Raw genomic sequence first — 19,265 nt, 5'->3', positions numbered from 1 at the left:
ATTTAATACTGCAGAAAAAAGACATATAATAAATACATTTTTATAGGAAAAATATCAGATATTTTATTTATATTTACATTGTACATCTTAACACAAATGGACGACACAAAAAATGGAGAAATTATTGACGATTCAAAAATTGTTTATTAGTAAAAAAAAAATTAAATTAAGAACTTAATCTTGCATTTGTACGATTTGTTTAAACACTTAAAACTTAATAATTTTTTTAAATTTAAATATTAACATTAATTTCGGTACCTACTGTAAAACAAATTTAAAACAAAAAATTTTCCAACACTTAAAGTATATTTTATAAATATTTAAAATATGGAGAAAATTTGTTAATTTAAATTTCATAATACACAATGAAAGGATTTGGAACTTGATGTGAATGATATATTAAAATGCGTAGTACCATAGATAGATTAATCTTTTTTTTTAAACTTTATAAAGCATTATAATAATGTTTTGTTTTACTACTGTACAACTGTACTACTGAATACTACTGTATTCGTATATCTACTTCTTGTTAAGGATATTTCATACATATAATCAATTTATTTTAATTTCAATAATTCATTTTTGAATTAAAGACTATTTTTATTTTCTACAAATAACCTAACAAACTACCTCAGATACTAATTTAAATTTATTAACACATTTACATTTGAACAAAAATTATTTTCAGATCTACGGATGATCCAATTTGCATAATTATATTGTTTTTATAATCTAATAGTTATACCTACATAGTTTTCGTTGTGTTTTATTAATTAGTTCTTTTTATCTATGACTGAAAATAAATTTAAGTATAATATAATAATTTATGTTATCCCCATCTATCTCTAAATGAGGCCAAAATTGGGAACAATGAATATTTAAATTAACTTAGAAATTATGTATAGATGATGCAACATATTTATCTGAGAGTACCGAGAGTAGTAGAGTACTTTCGGTTATATATATTATTATATTATAATACAAAGATTTAATGACAAATTAATAATTTATTTTAAATAGAAGATAGGAGCTAGTTTAGTTATCGATGAATTAGGATCTGCTGATCTGGTCATAGTTAACAGCAACACAGCATTATGTATTTGAATCTAAATGGTAATAAATATAATAATACAATTATTCAATATAAAGTTATAGGTACAAAATTTATTGTTAGGCACAACACATAAAAACTATAATTTAACAAACACTATACAAAAAGTATTACCTGAATCGTCGAGTTCATCTCTGGAAGATAAACTATAAACTATTTTTTTTAAGTTGCTGCATTTTTATTAATGTCAGTATACTTAGTAAAAGAACTGTTGCTTTATTGAAGTTATTAGTAATTAGGTACCTAAAAAACAAAAACAAACAAACAAATGTTATTATAATGTTATATTGTTATTATATAGATACAATAATCTATTATATAAAATACGATTTCTAGACCTGAAATATGTTTATTTGTATGTAAAATCAGTTTTGACATTATAATTGTTTTATATTTTTATTATTTTTTTTTTTAAATTTAAATGCATTACTAAACTCTATTCAAGTTAACGTATTATAATTGGTTTTGATGATATTATTACAAAAGCAGAAATGACAGATGGGTTAGGTTATAGACTTCTATAAACTAACACACTGCAGCTATCAAGTAGGTAGGTAGTTCGCCAATTTGCCGATTTATTTGGCAGGACTAGAATTTGTAGGTCCCTAAACCAACATATTTTTAGTCATCTATTAGGATATTTATGAAAATTTTGTAAGAGGTAAGATGTTAAATTAGTGGATTTTGATGATTTTTAATTTTCTGATGAAATAAGATGTTATGACATTTTAATAGCAGTTCAGCAGTTGGAATTTTGATAATATTTGTGGAAATCATTATTTGTTATATATGCCACTACAGAACACAGACGATTTAACGAAGACAAATAATAAAACACGGTGTAATAAATGTCACTCTGCTGTACAGTAGTTCACAAGTGGATCACTGTAATGAATGATTTTAAATTTGAATTCAATATAATATAATTGTATACGAAAAAACAATTTTGAGTGGGTTCGGTTCGTTAGTCTAAGATATATTATAGGCACTATATTAATTATATTGTTATTTAAAAAAAAAAAAATGAAGGTACCTATAAAATGAATTCTAATTCAATCAAATCAGATTCATTATGTACCTGACTCACTCGGTCATTAATATAGTAGGGTGATTCTTTTATCAAACAACACTATTAGTATTTAAAAATAACGTTTTTAAAAAGTTAATCAAAAATGTTTAAAAACTATATTTTTTAAATCAATTGATAAAAACAAAAACGAAAAAATTAAAAACGTTTTCCATTCTTGGTGTAAATGCCTAGTTAATATATAGGTACCCTAGGAATTAGGATTTTTATGCCTTGGGATAAAAGATATTATACTTTTTAAAGCAATTTATCAAGAACACTGTACTGTTTGTAAGTTTTACCCCAAAATGTATTTTATAATACTCATTTAGGGAAGGGTTTTGCGTAGTCATAATAATACATATTAAAAATTATAAAAACCAGAAGTTAAAGGTAATAAATTCGAACCTAAGGCATAATAGTGCAGATAACCTTGTACTTTTTGTACCTATGCACATATTATCAGGAACAAAGATTAACGATGCTATATCTTGGGCCGGATGATATCGTATTTATTACCTTTAACTTCTTGTCTTAATAATGTATAACTTATACAGTATAAGTAATATTAAGTATTATGCAGGGCAAATTTTCGACTTAAGTTGAACTGTTCATAGGTATTTACATTTTTCGATCATTATTAGTTTTTTTAAATTAATATCGATAACAATTTATTTTTTGGATAGAAAAGCTTGAAAATTTAATACAAGGTTTCTAACATATTGTTACAATAGCAGTTGAAAAATATTAAAAATACATAGTTACGATTTTTTTTATAAGCATTTAAAGTTCAAATTTTGACTAAATACGTAAAAATCACGAAAATTCGCAAATTATTTTATGCTAGAAATTCATAAAAATTTTTCTTTTTTAATTTAAGATTAGAAATTTTTTAATAATCTTTAATATATACTAGACAGATAATTCGTTTCCGCTCAGAATCGTTTTTCGTATACAATGATATAATATCATTGAATTCAAATTTAGTTCCATCCATTACAGTAACCCACTTATAACCTTCTGTACAGCAGAGCGACATCTACGACTTACCCGTTTTTACGTATGTTGTCAAAATTCAAACTTTGAATGCTCATAAAAAAAAATTGTGATTAGGTATATATTTCTTTTATTTTTTAACTGCTATTGTAAAAATATGTTAGGAGCCTTGTATTTAATTTTCAAATCTTAGATCTAAAATGAAATACTTTTATGAATTTCTATCTAAGATAATTTGAACATTGCCGTAATTTTGACGTATTTAGTCAAAATTTGAACTTTAAATGCTTATAAAAAAAATTGTGTCTATGTATTTTTAATATTTTTAAACTGCTATTGTTACATTGAGTTAGAAGCCTTGTATTCAGTTTTCAAGCTTTTCTACCCAACAAATAAATTTTTATCGATATTTATAGAGAAAAAAAAAAACTGAAAAAGTTGAAAAATTAAAATGTTAGTAGGTAAACAGCTCAAAACAAATCAAAATATTTTGGAAATTGTATAAAATATAGAAAATGTCTATATAAACATTCAGTGAAAATTTCAAGTGTCTGCGGTCATTAGTTTTAGAGTTACACCAAAATAAGAAAATCACTTAAATAGAAATCTAGTGAAAATCCAATGGTGTAAAAATTTAAATTTTAAACGCTCGATTTTGTCGAAAACTGATTGTGCGTAAAATTTCCCGTTTTTCCCGTAATTTTTAGTTTGTTTTTCACAATTATCTAGAAAAGTATTAAAAATTATTTACTTTTGACCCCCCAAATATCAACTAGATTCACTTTCTGATTGAACGAGGTACTGAAGTCAAAAATCGAAGCCCCAAAACGCATAGGCGTAGCGTGATGATTTTTTTTGAGGGGGCTATAGCCTTTTTTTTTTGTGGTATCAACGACGCTGCCGCAACTGCATGCGAATTACTTTGTATAAGGGCTATAATGATTCAGGTACAGAACATATATTATATTCTACAAATATAACTATAGAAAAATATAAAAAGGACTAAAGAAGCACATTATTAAGTAAAATATAAATAAATAATATACCATACATCATATTATTATCAAATACATATCTTGTATTTGAATTAAATATTTAAAAAAAAAACATTTTAAATAGGAAATTATTACTAATTACTATATTATAAGGTTTAAATGTCTGCTTTTTTGCGCAAATATATTAAGAACCTCCTCAGATGTGATATTTATTAGCTAAGTCCCTTTCAATATGAAGTAACGATAGATTTGAAAATCTATCGTTAGACATTGAATTTCGTAGCCATGTTTTAATTCGCCGCATTACCGAAAACGATCTTTCGCAAGAAGCAGAACTTATTGGAATTGTAAGTGCTACTTGCAAAAGCTTATACAAATTTGGAAAATGATATTGTAATGTATAAATAAATGAATAATTTAAAATTTGAATTATTATATTAGATATTCTTCGGATATCAAAATAAATAATAGAAAATGTTTTAAGTTCCCACGTATAAGACAGTAAACTATTACACAAAAATTTCTGGGGGGGGGCTTAGTAGAATTCTGGGGGGGGCTATAGCCCCCTTAGCCCCCACCATTCTACGCCTATGCCAAAACGTGATAACAGACACAAAAAAAAACACATCATGGTAAAATCAATACATTCATCGCTCCACTCACTAAAACTTAGCTAATTTCAAATTTGTACGAATTTAAGCACATTAAAGTTTTGATATCATAAAAAATAATAAGTAAATTAAAGTTGTAACACATTTATTCTATCTCAATAATTTATTTACTTGGCGAGAACTCATTTTGGTAATTTAAAAACACTTATAGAAATTCATAATGGAGTCTTATTACTAAACTTTAAATAATAGAACGGATATATTTATTTGTCAAAATAAGTTCTCGTCAAGTAAATAAATTATTGAGATAAAATAAATATATAACAATTTTAATTTACTTAATATTTTTTATGATATCACAACGTTAATGTGCTTAAATTCGTACAAATTAATTAAATTTTTTTTTACTTAGCAATTTTAAACATGGAGTTTGACGAACTGTTTTTGTATCAGTAGTTTCTTTAGAGTATACTTTTATTAACCTTCGTGTAATACAATTTGTTGGTTTGTAATATTATTTTAACACTATAATTATTTCTTTCGTCTATTTAGTTGTTTTTAATTATTTGGTTTTATTCTATAAAATTTTTCAATTTTTTATTTTCATTATTATGACATACACGTCTTTAACTCCTCGAGGCCACATTTCAAAATGTATTAAAGTGTTATTACACCATAACCATTTATTTTTATATAAAATTTGAATAAATTCAGAAAACCGATGATCTCATTCTGAAATATGTAGTTTAAGACGTTTGATTTATCTATATCTTTATTCTTATCCGCCAAAATTGCTTGCTTACTCAACTTTGTCTTTGTGGCTAGTAATGAATAATTATGTTTGGGAAAACTTTTTTGATAAGTTCGTCTTTCGATGAGACAAAGTTATAGAAATTAGAAAAAATGAAATCAATCCACTCGATCGACAGATACTCCACCATTAACGATAGTCAGCAATTGCATGGAAAAATCTCAGCTGATGTATCGTTCAGAAATGCAACTCTCATATTAGCTGAAGTTTCTTGAACAAAGTTTTTTTACCGTAACTCGGCAGCGACGGGCAATTCAGCTAGTAAAGTTCTCATGTCTGTCTCCTGGTTCAACGCTACCTACCCACAAATTGTTAGCCAAATTAGTTCAGCCATTCTTGAGTTATAAATAATAGTGTAATTAACACGAATTTCTTTTATGAATTTTATGAATATTTATAATGATTAAATCAAATTCAATAAAAAAAAAAAAAAAAAAAAACGTTACTTTTAGTTGTCTAAGTTCGGTTTATATTAGACAGTAATTAATAATAATATTTATTGCTAAATTATAAAATTAACTGTAGATACTATAAATATGAAATTTAATATTGAATGAACGCCTTGAATAATTAGTAGATTTGATCACAAGCACATTGCACCATTAGATGGATTATGTTAAAATGGCATAGCAGTCCCTTGAGTGTGATGATCGATTACCCCTTTACCTCTTTGGACTTGGTCACCTAAATTATTTTTAATATGATGTAAATATGGAAGATTATATCATGCTAATATTTAAACATAGAATAAGGATTTTATTTATTTTGTTGAAATTTAAAAACATTATTCGATGTTCTGCAACCTTTAACGTACCTATATTAATATATTTTGTTAACAAAACGAAAATTTCAAATACATGCAATGTTTTTGGCAAAAGATAATTTAGCCCACTGTAATACTAATCAAAAACTAAATTACTTTAATAACAATAATATGATAAAATTTAAGTTAATTGTTGGGCTGTACACTGTAATAGTTATTATACAAAAAGCTAATAGAAAAAAAAACAAAAAATCATAAAATATACTTTATATAGTAGCCAATAGGTAATAAACAGACCGGCCGTTTTCGCTCAAAATCGTTTTTCGTATATATGCGATGATTTACCATTAATATAATTTTAAAATTTTAACACATCCATTACAATGACCTACTCAACACCTACTGTACTGCAGAGTGGTACTCATTTACCCATCTAATTTTAATTATGCCCCCTCCACAAAAAAAAAAATGATAGAGAGTATCCAGAATTCCAGACTCCATGCAAATACATCGATACGTTACAGATATCACGGGACAGTAACGTAATTCCAATATTATTAATCATTGATTGTTAGGGGCACCCTAAATTTATGAAATTTTTTCTTCTTTGTCATTCTTTGGTTTTCATGGCAACAATAACGAGAAATTTATCAAAAAAATACAATAATATTTTATGCGCCCGACTTCAACATTATGACGTAATGGTAACACTCTCATTATCATACAAATTTATAAAATGACCCAGGCCATAAGACATATACGTGTCAAAAAGATCTAATTTGCTTCAAATAAAAACATACATAATTTAAAAATTAACGGATTCATCAACTCCCTCAGAATCAAAATAATGTAAGTACATGTTAAAAAATCGTCCAAAACATAAACTAATAAAATAATATAAATTACAAAATTAATTATTTTTACATATTTACATTATTACTTAATACTTAATCCATAACATTATTATATTAGACGATGATGGAGATTCCATATACTTTTAAAATATACTTCCATCATTATCGTTTAACAAAATGGTGTAAATCATAAATTAATTCTAATGAAATACAAACATCTTTTAATCGTAATTATATAATATTAAGTCAATAATTGAAAAGGCTTTGACAACAACTCTATAATTAATAATTATAGTTGATTGTAGTAGACTAGTAGGTACTTTAGAATTCAAGAAAGAAAAAACTGCTTTATTAAATAATTAATAGGCAAAATTAACCTTAATTTTCTAGGTAAATATAAACCTAAATAACACCGAAAAGGTTATAAAACTCGAAACGAAAACTCGTGGATAAGATGTGTTTCTGCTGATTATATAATTTACTGAAAAAGGTAGCTTTACTTGATACCATAAAGCATCAGCTGAATGAAATGAAATGAATAAATTGGAGCCTTAATACAAAGCAATTTATATACACCAAGGTTCTTTATATAAATATGTGTATAGCCGTATGTATGGTTTCAATAAATGCGCCTAACTATTGAATTGAATTATTGAACATACCCACCTAATTATAATGTCAGTATAATTAATTCAATTAATATTCGTCGAAAACGAACCTCAGAGTAAAATTAATTTATCAAACTTTACTATAGGCATTACCTGTACTATTGCATTTTACATTTTGACTACTTCGATTTTGCGTTTATATTTATTGTAGCCGGGGAGAAAATTTATAATTTCCGATACCAATTTATTCGTCATCCATATTAGACGTTTTTAAAATTGAAGCGAAACTATAATCGGTGAAACACTCAACAACCATATGGTGAAAATGTCCTAGCAAGTTAGTAGGTACTATCTATATAAATCCATATTATATTGCGTAAAACCACTCTAAATGTTTAATGTAACGATATAATAATTATTGTCTATAACACATTTACACATTACACAATAGTCAATAATACATTGTCTGACGTCTGTACTCTACGACAGTAAAAAATGAAATCTTAAATGACTTTTAGTAATTAGGTATATAGATGGGTGCATAAAACGCACACAGAAAAATAATATTCAAGCATAATTTATGCTATTAAAATGAAAACAAATGTGTTATTGTAATATAATATACCTGCCGCTCTTTAACATATCATGCAATCTGTGACTATTTGGAAAATGAATAAAATGCATCAATATTTACTATTTAGACAACTAAAATATAAATTAAAATTCGACTGGGTATATTTAATTTTTTGTATTTCGGTATAAGTATGTTTTTTCAGACACTTTCGAGTAGAAATTTTATTGAAAATAAATTAAGAAGCAAACTGATGATATCAGTCTTATTTGAAGTTTATAACTTCAGATTATACTCTTCAAATTTGAAAAACCTGTGCGCAGAGGCCAGAGATTCAAAGTCAATAATTAAGCAGATAAGTTTTTATTTTTGTGTATATCATTATGCCAAATTAAATTTTAAATAATACATCATATTTATAAAGTTTTTATAAATTTTAGACGTATATTATTGTTTTTAATGCCAACGATTCCAAATGAAATTGCTTAGCAAAATACGAGGCAAAATGTAATATTAATCGTTTTTTGTGAATCGCGGAAAAAATGGCCACGGAAAAAAACCCCAAAAATATATTATACATAATATATTTCATTTATTTATAGATACATATTTTAAATAATATATATAGTATTTAATTAATTTTTTATTAACTTTTTAACTTCAGTTAAATTTTGTATTGTTTTAACTTAGCTTTTTATAGTTAATTATCATTATTGTACAGTTAAGTTAATTTACAAGTAAATCATGTGATTTGGGTAGTTAAAACTTAAAGGTAACACCAGCGTGTTGCTGAATTAACTTTATAGTTCAACCTAAATAAGTTATATTTAAAATAGCTATAATGTCAAAATCATTTTGTATTAAATATTGATTCTAATAATTGTATTAATAAATGAGTTAAATTAATCCAAGTAAATGATTATTAATTAACCCTTAATAAGTGTTTTGTTGTTAATTCAACTCTAGATTTGTACGTGTGATAGTTAACAATACAATCTATATTATTATGTTACCACAAGTCCAGAAACGTGAATATTTTGTATTTTTAATATTTTGTTGTTATGTTCTGTTAAAAATGTATTATTCTATCACAGAAATAAAAATATTATATGATTGTAAATCCATTGTGTAATCAACAATCAACTACATTTTATAAAATATTACAATTTACAATGATTGCACTTTTATTTTCTTGGGCTTTTTTCCGTGGGTTTTTTTCGTGGCCATTTTTTCCGCCTACCGTTTTTTGTACTACAATGATATTATGTTATTTTTCCATCTCAACCATTGCGATTTGCGGCTCTTTGAAAATAACGATTTTGCAATTTTTATAGCCCTTTTACACGAAAATGTTCTCGACCCCATATACTTGGTAATAATATGTACAACAATATTTAATAAGTATAATAATTAATGTTAATAATAATAATGTTACATTACGTAGCTGTCGTTCCTGTTTCGTAACCGTAACAATAATTTAAATATTATTTATAGGTATACTATAAACGTGAGTGTATTATAATAATAGAGGTAGGTATACGTACCGATGTAGCAATACAGAGGAAAATTTACGAATAATATTACATTGATGACACGATCACTGCAGTGGCGGTAGTTGCACTGGCTGCAGCGAGCTGGTGTGTCGGCGGCGTGGCCATCGAGTTTAAATCAACCAAAAGAATATGTAAAAGCCTCGGCGGTTGATCACCGTGCCGTCGTAACGGGAGAAAAACGACCACAGAGAAACGTAATAATAGATGATCATCAACAGCAGCACGCAAAAGCCCTGAACCTCGACGGGGGTCATGTTGGGGCACACGCGACCTTTTCGGGGTGCGCCGCGGCCGACGGGAGTCTGGCGTCTGCACACTCGGTGCCCGCCACGACGAAGCGACCGACGGCCGACCGGCGACGACGGACCGCGATCGGCGTTCGGCCGGCCCGAACGCTCGACGTCCTGGGACCCTGGTACGAATCCGGGCAAGTGATGCGTCCGTGAACGGTGCGACTCAAAATGCACACGTACCGACAACGGGTGCCCAAAATGTCGGGTAGCTGTCGGTAGACCACGTGTACGCGGGACCCCTTGGCTCGGCCTGCGCACCGGCCGGCGCGTTGGGGCAGGTCATGGTCCGGGCGAGTCCACGTCGGCCGTCGGTGTGAGGGATGGTGCGAGGCCTCCCTGACCGACGAGGGTCCCTCACCCGACCGGCGGCCAATGGATTTGCCCGCGACCAAAGCGCAGCGAAGTGCACGTGCTTATCACCGGTGTGCAACGTCCTTATCACTGGCCACGTTCCGCAAACGGCTACGTGTCGACTGCAACCGTACGATCATAATAATAACATTTATTACCTACTCGAATAGTTTCGTTCCAATTCACTGCGGTCTTATGCGCCCCCATCCCGTCCGGTGCACTCTTATAGTCTTATCGTGGACGTGCCAGCCAGAGACCAAAGTGCATTGACAACTTGTGCGATGACATGTGTCAACGACGTCGTCTAGGAGTCTGGAATCGGCTAGATCCACTTCTGATGCAATTGTTGCGACTTCTGTCACATTTGATTGTTTGAAGACGAATTTAGCCGACGCTGGCAACAGGCAGGTACCATACGTCGTTGGTTTGTGATCAAAACATTACCAGTTTTTACTTAGAATTGCGTCAAAATAAATATTAAAATGTTAATCTTGAGATATGATGATTGGTCGTTATTTGAGTTGTTGGTATAGGCCATTAGGCTTGTTGTTCAGTCGTAGGTACTTAATACTTATGCAGACAATTAGCAACTAGCACGGTCAAATACTTACCCTAATAATAACAGATAGTTTGAAGTTGGAGTAATTGTTAATTGTTATTCATACGCTTAGGACTGAAAACCATATAGTAGCGAAATTAGTTTTTTCATAACAAAATAAATGTTTTTAATTATAAATTTAAAAGTTGATGAGTAGCTAATAAATAATGTTGTTAATTGGTTCATACCAAATTAATATATTTATAATGATTGAGTTTAGGTAGCTATTATGATTTATAAATAATTCTTTGCCATAGTTTGTATGCGTTAGACAGAGATACAGATGTTTTACTGACATAAATTATTATTTAATTTATTTAATACTTTGTTCAATTCAACCATATTAAGACCATAAGATTACTTTTTCCTGATTTTAGATAAAATATTACAGTATTTTGGCGTTAATCATTATGCTATAAAAATAAAAAATACCACATATATTTCAATTAATTCAATTAAAAATCATTTCAGGTACGAGTATATAATTACAATTAAATTGGGCAGATTTAAAATATGTGTAAGAAAATTTAAAATTTAAATTATATGATTATTGTTATTAATAAACATGTTATATAATATAAAATATTCTTCTGTATGTTAATAGCTAACATTTTATACACTCCGCTGTCACAGACGGCATTTGAGTCTTCTGGGGTTTCTAAAGTGGACAATTTATTAACTGTTAATCAGTTAGCACGTCAATTATTGCCATTGAAAGTGACTAATAAAGAAATAGATGCTGGACTTAAAAGAGTAAGTGAAATATAATATTTCAAATGGGTAATGATTATTTATAAAGATTAATTTTCTAGATATATTGGTTGGGTAATTATACGCAAAAGAAAAAACCAAAACCTGTTGATAAGTGTAAACCAAAAAACCAATTGAAAAGAATACTTGGATTAAATCATCCACCAAAAAATGTTTTGTCATATACTGATGCGATGAAGTTGAATGAGCTTTGGATGTCGTACATGAAAAAAATTGTTAATTTCGATGATCTCCGCAAAAGAGGGTAAAACAAAAAGTTATAACTTTATCATTATTATTCATAACATATTGTTAATATTCTATAATTTTACAGATGGAATGGTACTCCGGGATGTAAACTTTGGGAACAATTTATGACTTCGCTGTATAAATGTGATTTTCATGGTGCTCACATTAAGGTGGTCAGTTCCAAATGTTGTTCATATGTTTTGGTAACAGGTGTTATAATTCTTGAAACAAAAAATACTTTCCAAATCATAGGAGTTGATAATAAATTAAAGAGTGAGTTTCTTATGTTACAAACTATGATTATACCATGATTAAGGCTCTAAAGCTGATTACTTTAAATCAGTTTAAAAAATGCAAATATGACATAAAAATTACAACTAATGGTTTAAAATCAATAAAAATAAATGAATAAAATACAAATTATAAAATCTGTCAAATTACTCGATATGATTGCATTGTATCACCATGATTGAATCAAATTTTAAATGAGCCAACTTCTAAACTTGAAGTCGTCAGGAAAAAAACTAATTTGAATCTAAGCTACTTTAAATTAATGGGGAATGAGTAAAAATGACATGTAACATAAAAAAATACAGAAAATGCAACAAAAAAAAAAATACTAAAGAAAAATTAGTTGTTAAGATTTGCATTCTATTAAAATGTGAAACACATTTTCAACTAAGAAAGCATCATATAAAAAGTTTAAGAAATCACAAATGCTTCTACTTCCGAGTCCTATCTATGATATATTAAATTAATTAAAATTATTTTTGTTTTTGCAGCTGTACCCAAAGAACAGTGTATTTTCGAACTAAAACTTGAAGGGTATTTTGTTCAGCTCTATGGTAAACATTTTGTTATCAGATCTAAAGATCGTTCTAAAAAGAAAATAAAAGATAATCTTTTATTAGATCTGTGAAAATTAAGACTACAAAAAAAAAAATCTGAACTTATTGTTTAATAATTGTATTTTCATGTATAAATTAAAATCTGTTTTTTATGCTAATAATTTGAATATTTTTCTTATGCCTACTTAATTAAGATTTAAAATTTTTTAATTGAAATTAGTCATAATGAAAAATAAAATAATCATAGTTTTAAATTTGTAGAACCATAAACACATAAAATATTAAAGGTATTATTAGAGATTAATAAGTACAGTCTAGTTCTGATAACTTGAAGTTGAAGGGATATAAAAAATTTGCTTTGAAATATACATATATTATTTGGTATACCTAAATCAAATTTATCAAAATAAAATTCAAGTTGTAGAGTTTTTCGAGTTATTGAGACTCGACTGTATAAAAGTATTTTACATTTTGTATCATGCAACTACTTATATATATAATTTTGAAAATTTTAAGTCAAACTTTTATTCCTTGATATTAAGAATTTCAATTTAAAAATAAATTATGTTATTTTTAAAGTATGGTTAAAGATAAATAGTTATATTTATATATTGCATCATCATTAATTGTTAAACCTTACTAAATTATACTTAGAGTGAATTCATAGCATTCATTACCTACCTCCCAATACTAATTTTTGTTTAAAGGATTAAAAGAAAAAATTAAACTAAAATCTGATATTAAAAACTTAATAAATAATTTAGTCATTATAAAAGGTAACTGTTAGGTCTAACAAACAGTGCATATAATTTAAATTAATTCAAATTAATTTTAAACATATAAGATAATTTGTAAAAATATTTCATATTTGACTATCACTCTAATATCGTTATTGAAAACTTACATATTACTATATTAGGGACAATATAAATAACACAAATATTCAAATAAATAATTACTAATTTTATTATTATTATTTTTTTTTTTTATTAATTGTTTATGGCATCAACTACATGGTTATTAGCCGGCGTTACATATTAAATTTACATTAATTACTTACATAATTGCTTTCTACTTTAATTTTATTATTATGAATATAGTTTATTTAAACAATTTGGGATATTAAATTAGTTTACAATTTAATATTAATATTCACTTTTAAACTTCACATTTTTTAACTAAATATACATAATAACTATTATTAATTACTTTAGTAGGGTTTTAGGTATAAAGTATCATGTTTAAATGTAAAAACGTATGGAATATATAAAACAATTTGACTGCCAATACTTTTTTCTATGTTTTGATGAACCAAAATATATGTATTGCTGATCATAATCATTCAAATTTGAAATTGAAATAATCATTTTAATGTGCATTATGCGCTATGTGTTGTTTTATTTGAGATATAAATAATAATTCAATTTTTTTTTAAATTTTAAATTAATACTCTTTGGATACGACATTCATACACTAAAATAAAAGAAATAAATAGTATATTAACCATAACTGTATAATTATATATTATTTTTTTTGTGATATTGAATCAAAAAATTAAGTTTTTAATTAATAGACAATTTTTAAGGTAAGTGAATGTAGTTTAATTATTTATTTACTAAAGTATTGTATTTAACACATAGCATATTTGCTCTAAAATTAAAATTAATAAAAAAATATCGCTAATTATTATTATAATTTTAAACTTGATAATTCAATCATACATGTAAGATATATGTAGATAACTGATTTATGACCAAAATTTATACAATATGAAATTTATATTTTTGTTACTTATCATGTCTCACAAGGGGGGAAGAATGTGAGATTAAATCTCATGGTATATTTTTAAAGAAAAATTATATTATAAATTATTGTACTAAGCGAATGAATGAAAAATTTATGATGTTCAACAGCTGTACTCTAAAGCTAAGTACACAATGATAATAAACTATGATAGTTGTAATCTTGAGTTGTGATTGCATTAATCATGAGACTATGATGGTTTACATTGTTGCGATCACAGTTTATGTATGTGAATTAAATTTAATAATGTTTGTTTTATTTTGTTATCAAAAGTTTTTTTTTACATATATGCCAAAATAATCTACACGACAAATTCTGAGTTACTAGTTTTATCTTCTCAGATTTCTCGGTCACATCTAAACCTTTTAGAATTAAAATTTATTATTTTTTTGTTCAAACTTAGAAATTAATAAACTTTAAGAATATCAACTTTTTATTAATGTCGTGCTTTTCAACAAAGATGTTGAAACTGTGAATTTGTTTACAGAAACCATTAATAAATATATTATGATTAAAATGTTCATAGTATTGGTGCATTAGTAAAATGAGGGTTTTGAGTTAGTTCAATAAAACCATACTTTTTTATGGCAATTTTAAAGTTAATTTCAAAATTCACTCTATGTGGGTTTTCATTACAAACCTAGGATTACTTTTGGTTCAATAAATGTAATGTGTGAGTGCCAGACACACTATCTACTTGTTTTGGAAAATGTACTAAGACCCAAAGTTTCTTTAATAATGGATAATGGTTTCCGTAAAAAATTCCAACTGTTTAAATAAAAATCAGTATAAAAAAAATGTTTTTAAAATTCGTGAGGGGCATGATAAAATAGATTTTTTAGTTTATTCTTACTTATTTCTAGCCTGCCTAAACTATTTCCTTACCAGAAATATTGTCCCAGTCTCGCACTTCTGAATATATTACATACAACATACATAATGATATATACAAATATATCATTTTTAAACTACTGTCTACTACAAATTATTATTAATTGTTAAGACACTATAAAAATACATCTTTTGGCAAAAGTGCTTCAAAATTAAAATTCGAAAATGTCTAAAGTTGCTGTAAGAAACGGCAGTTTGGGTCATTTCAATTCCATTGCTCAATTTACCGAGGACAGAAGTTTCTAAAGTTTGCAGGTTTATGAAACTATGATAATAATAAATTATAACCTCATTAATGGCAGGCTCTATAATTAAAAGCAGATCTCATAATGATTTGATTATAAGAGCTACAGTTTCAGGCCAAAGCTAATCCGAAATAAAATTACCCGTTCGGGCCGTTTCAGTCTTATTGTTAATATAGATAGATCATAGAAATCATTGATTAAAAATAGTATAATACCTACTCAATCATTAATGAAAATGTTATGAATTATAATACAGAATCCAGATACACAGTTAGATAGATAATTATCTAGATATACAATAAGTACATATTAAGTATATAAGAATTAAGAATTTCGTCGATTTAAAGGGAAATGGCAAATGGAAATATTTAGTACACAATTCAATAGGTTGGTAATAAGTTGGTGTGTATACTGTATATCAATATGCCATTATTTAAATACTTAAAATAAATAATAAAATATGTTTATTTATTTCTATCAAATATAAAATGTTCACGCCTCACACGTTTTCATTGTCGTAATTTATTCTAATAAATTATAGTTTTGTGCATTTTAATATTTGCATGACATGCGTTGATAAGATAATTGAAATTGTAAAAATTGCTTTTTTGATTGTGTAATTAGACGATTGAATATTATAATAACTCAAGTTCGGTACCCAAACGTATCTATTTATAACTATATTATTATACAACTGCCTCCTGCAGAGTTCTCGCCGCCGCAGCCGAAAGGTGCGTTTATTATTGGTACTTAATAGTTACTATACTTGTAAATCGCTTAATGGTTTCCGTAAAATAACACTTCAATGATTGAGTCACTGTAAAGTATTCTGATTATTTATTATGTTTCGTATGACTGAACAAAAAAGGAAATGTTATGTCTGGTGGATCTATTAATAATATTATAATATATATTTCAGAATCGGCGGATCAACTTATGCAGCATCTTTACAATTTTAATTTAACACGTTCCTGTTCCCTGGTGTTAACACTTCTGTTCAACTTTACCATACGTAGAATTTACGATTTAAATTCCCAATATAATAATGTTATTTGTTTATTTTTATCCAATGATTATGTCAGCAAATTCACTTATTATTGATTAGGTTTATATGTAATATGTTTACGTAGAGCGCATTTTGAAGTTTAATACATACTACATTATGCACTCAGACGACGCCCAAAACAGCTACGTATCTTCTAATGTTGAATATGGCGATGTAATTGATTGATAAATCTCTAAATCTCTCTATAAAGAAACTAATAAATTTGTTGCTAAGTATCTCTTTTTTAATGGTACCTAAGTATATATATATACTTTGTATAATAGTTAAATTCAAGAAGATCAAAGCATTATTTGGGGTTCGTGAGTTCTGGACTCATGACAATTTTTTAGATTCTGAATGAAGAGATGAATGTATTGATTTTTTTAAGTTAGAGCATGTTTTTTGTTGCTGATGAAAATAATTCTAGATAACCTTAAGGAACATGAGTAGGTAAATCAATAATTACGACAAAATAATTAAATACGTACATATCTAGGTGCTATTTATAATATATGTAATATTTAAAATGGGTAACATGTATATTGTTTAGGTAAAAGCCAAATAAAAATATTACAATAATTATTTAAATAAATCATTAAGGGTAACACACATAACAAGCTAGACTGCATACAGTTTTATACTTAAATGGCTTAAAAATATAATACCATAATTTAAGTCATTTCCTATAACAAAACATTTTTAACGAATAAATAAATATTCAATTTATATTAGATAACCTAGTGGATTACAAAATATAATATTATGAATTAGTGATAGGCAAGTACTTATCGAAACTATGTGTATGTCATTTGCTACGTTAATCTAAAAAAAAAAAATGTTATATATTATTAACTTTAAATTGTACCTAATGTGTTTACCTAAATACACGTTTATTGGTATCTACGTATAAGTAATAATTAATTAAATGATTAGGTTTACACCTTAACAAATTATTGGTACATTGTTGTTAATAAATTAAAAATAAGCATCGTCTAAGTCAAAAAATGTATGGATTATTTAAGCTAAAACTAAACTAGAAAATAAATAAATGGTTTAAAATGAAATGGTACACGTCAATAAAAATTGTTTGGTAAGTTATCAATAATTATTCATAATGGTCAATATTGATGTATGTATTTGATATTAGCGTGCATGACTTTTGCAATAAGGCCTTCCTCCTTTCGCATAGAAACTCTGTCCTTCCAAATTGACCTTACATTTCTATTAACAATCATAAACATTTTCAACAAAAAATATAAAATAATTGTCAATTGTGATTATCAAACAAATCATGATTCACGTCCTATAAGAATGACAAATAATCAATAAATACGTACCGAGCAATTGAAGCACGGACTATGATAATTGTTATTTAAAGCTTCGACCCAACGGTCACCAGCCTCAATTGGAAAACCACAAGCTATGCACTTAGTCGTGAACAATTCATTCCAATCTACAATATAGGTAGGTAGTAAATTAATAATAGTTGTATTTTTATCACCTATTAGGTATACAATACATTAGTGTTATATTTATTTTTTAATCGAAATAATAACTCACCATTTTCACAATATGGAAGACTATCTTCCAAAAAGAACGGGCTGTTACCGAAAAGCTTACCGCAATAAGTACAGTTGAAGCATTCTGGATGGAATTGTTTTCCAATGGCATTCAGGCAATCCTATAATTACATAACGATACGATGACAATCATTGCTAAATTATCCATATTAATGTAAAATCATTCAATAGATCAATATGTTACCCCTTTGATTTTCTTGGAGCACTTGGAGCACACAGGAGCGATATATTGCTCAAAACAGTATTCGCAGTACAGGCCGTTGTCTTCCTCCACAAAACCAATGTCCTGTAATGGACGTCTGCACTTTTCATTTGTACATACAAAATGTTCCGGACACCAAATCTTGCCGAGAGCGGTAATAAATGGTCCTCTGTTTAAATAATAAAATATTAAATAAAAACGTAACTGTAGACGCCAGTATTAGTGCAAAAACAAAAAAAAAAAACTAAAAACTAAAGCAAAAGCAAAAGCTAACAAACCTTGTAATTTGAGTTTGACAACAATTACATTCGTGGTGTTTAATTATCTTTGGTGCATTGCTATCGATGTCTTCTGTAATTGTAAGTTTTTCTAGTCCTGGGAGATTATTAATAACCGTGAGAAGCAAACAAATAACAATAATGATATGTTATAAAAACCAAAACATTGTTAAACAAAACAAAACCAGTGCTG

The 19,265-nt window shown here is 27.3% G+C and overlaps 2 protein-coding genes and 1 long non-coding RNA gene across 9 annotated transcripts in view; 1 reads left to right on the top strand and 2 right to left on the bottom strand.

The window, feature by feature from the left end:
* Positions 1-10,280, bottom strand: LOC149058860 (uncharacterized). Its single transcript, XR_016190448.1, has 3 exons — positions 9,931-10,280; positions 1,226-1,354; positions 1-1,106 (listed from the first exon to the last, which is right to left on the bottom strand). It is a non-coding gene; the product is annotated as an uncharacterized LOC149058860 (long non-coding RNA).
* A 396-nt stretch (positions 10,281-10,676) lies between these two features.
* Positions 10,677-13,189, top strand: Pop4 (ribonuclease P/MRP subunit POP4). Of its 3 annotated transcripts, none has more exons than XM_089220559.1 (6): positions 10,677-10,987; positions 11,653-11,698; positions 11,786-11,934; positions 11,994-12,196; positions 12,266-12,453; positions 12,963-13,189. In XM_089220559.1, exons 2-6 carry the CDS (start codon positions 11,695-11,697, stop codon positions 13,097-13,099), a joined length of 681 nt encoding a protein of 226 aa, XP_089076685.1. In that variant the 5' UTR covers positions 10,677-10,987; positions 11,653-11,694; the 3' UTR covers positions 13,100-13,189. The 3 variants fall into 3 exon arrangements, with proteins under 3 accessions (XP_089076685.1, XP_015370022.2, XP_089076686.1); XM_015514536.2 differs by having other exon boundaries at positions 10,677-10,991; XM_089220560.1 differs by having other exon boundaries at positions 10,677-11,007.
* Positions 13,190-17,488: 4,299 nt separating this feature from the next.
* Positions 17,489-19,265, bottom strand: part of Zasp52 (Z band alternatively spliced PDZ-motif protein 52) — a 30,534-nt gene continuing 28,757 nt past the window's right edge. For 4 of the 5 annotated variants that reach the window (XM_015514561.2, XM_089220879.1, XM_015514560.2 and 1 more), the window contains 4 exons: positions 18,777-18,963; positions 18,573-18,693; positions 18,350-18,465; positions 17,489-18,233 (listed from right to left, as the gene is read on the bottom strand). In XM_015514561.2, coding sequence (XP_015370047.2) covers positions 18,156-18,233; positions 18,350-18,465; positions 18,573-18,693; positions 18,777-18,963 — 502 coding nt within the window. In that variant the 3' untranslated portion in view covers positions 17,489-18,155. Of the gene's footprint in view, positions 18,234-18,349; positions 18,466-18,572; positions 18,694-18,776; positions 18,964-19,072; positions 19,170-19,265 lie in introns of those variants that run through there. The other variant, XR_016190488.1, reaches the window with a different exon arrangement.

This window comes from Diuraphis noxia, unplaced genomic scaffold, assembly GCF_037042655.1.
Source record: "Diuraphis noxia isolate RWA-SAM2 unplaced genomic scaffold, SU_Dnox_SAM2 contig0002, whole genome shotgun sequence".
Classification (NCBI taxonomy): Eukaryota; Metazoa; Arthropoda; class Insecta; order Hemiptera; family Aphididae; genus Diuraphis; species Diuraphis noxia.
The sequence above is the reverse complement of the archived record's forward strand: the minus strand, read 5'-3'. Positions and strand labels throughout refer to the sequence as shown.

Bases quoted from the DNA above. Each gene is read 5' to 3' on its own strand.
- Pop4 (XM_089220559.1), top strand. The intron at 12,197-12,265 runs GTAAAACAAAAA...ATAATTTTACAG, and splicing joins GATGATCTCCGCAAAAGAGG to ATGGAATGGTACTCCGGGAT. The intron at 12,454-12,962 runs GTGAGTTTCTTA...TTGTTTTTGCAG, and splicing joins AGTTGATAATAAATTAAAGA to CTGTACCCAAAGAACAGTGT.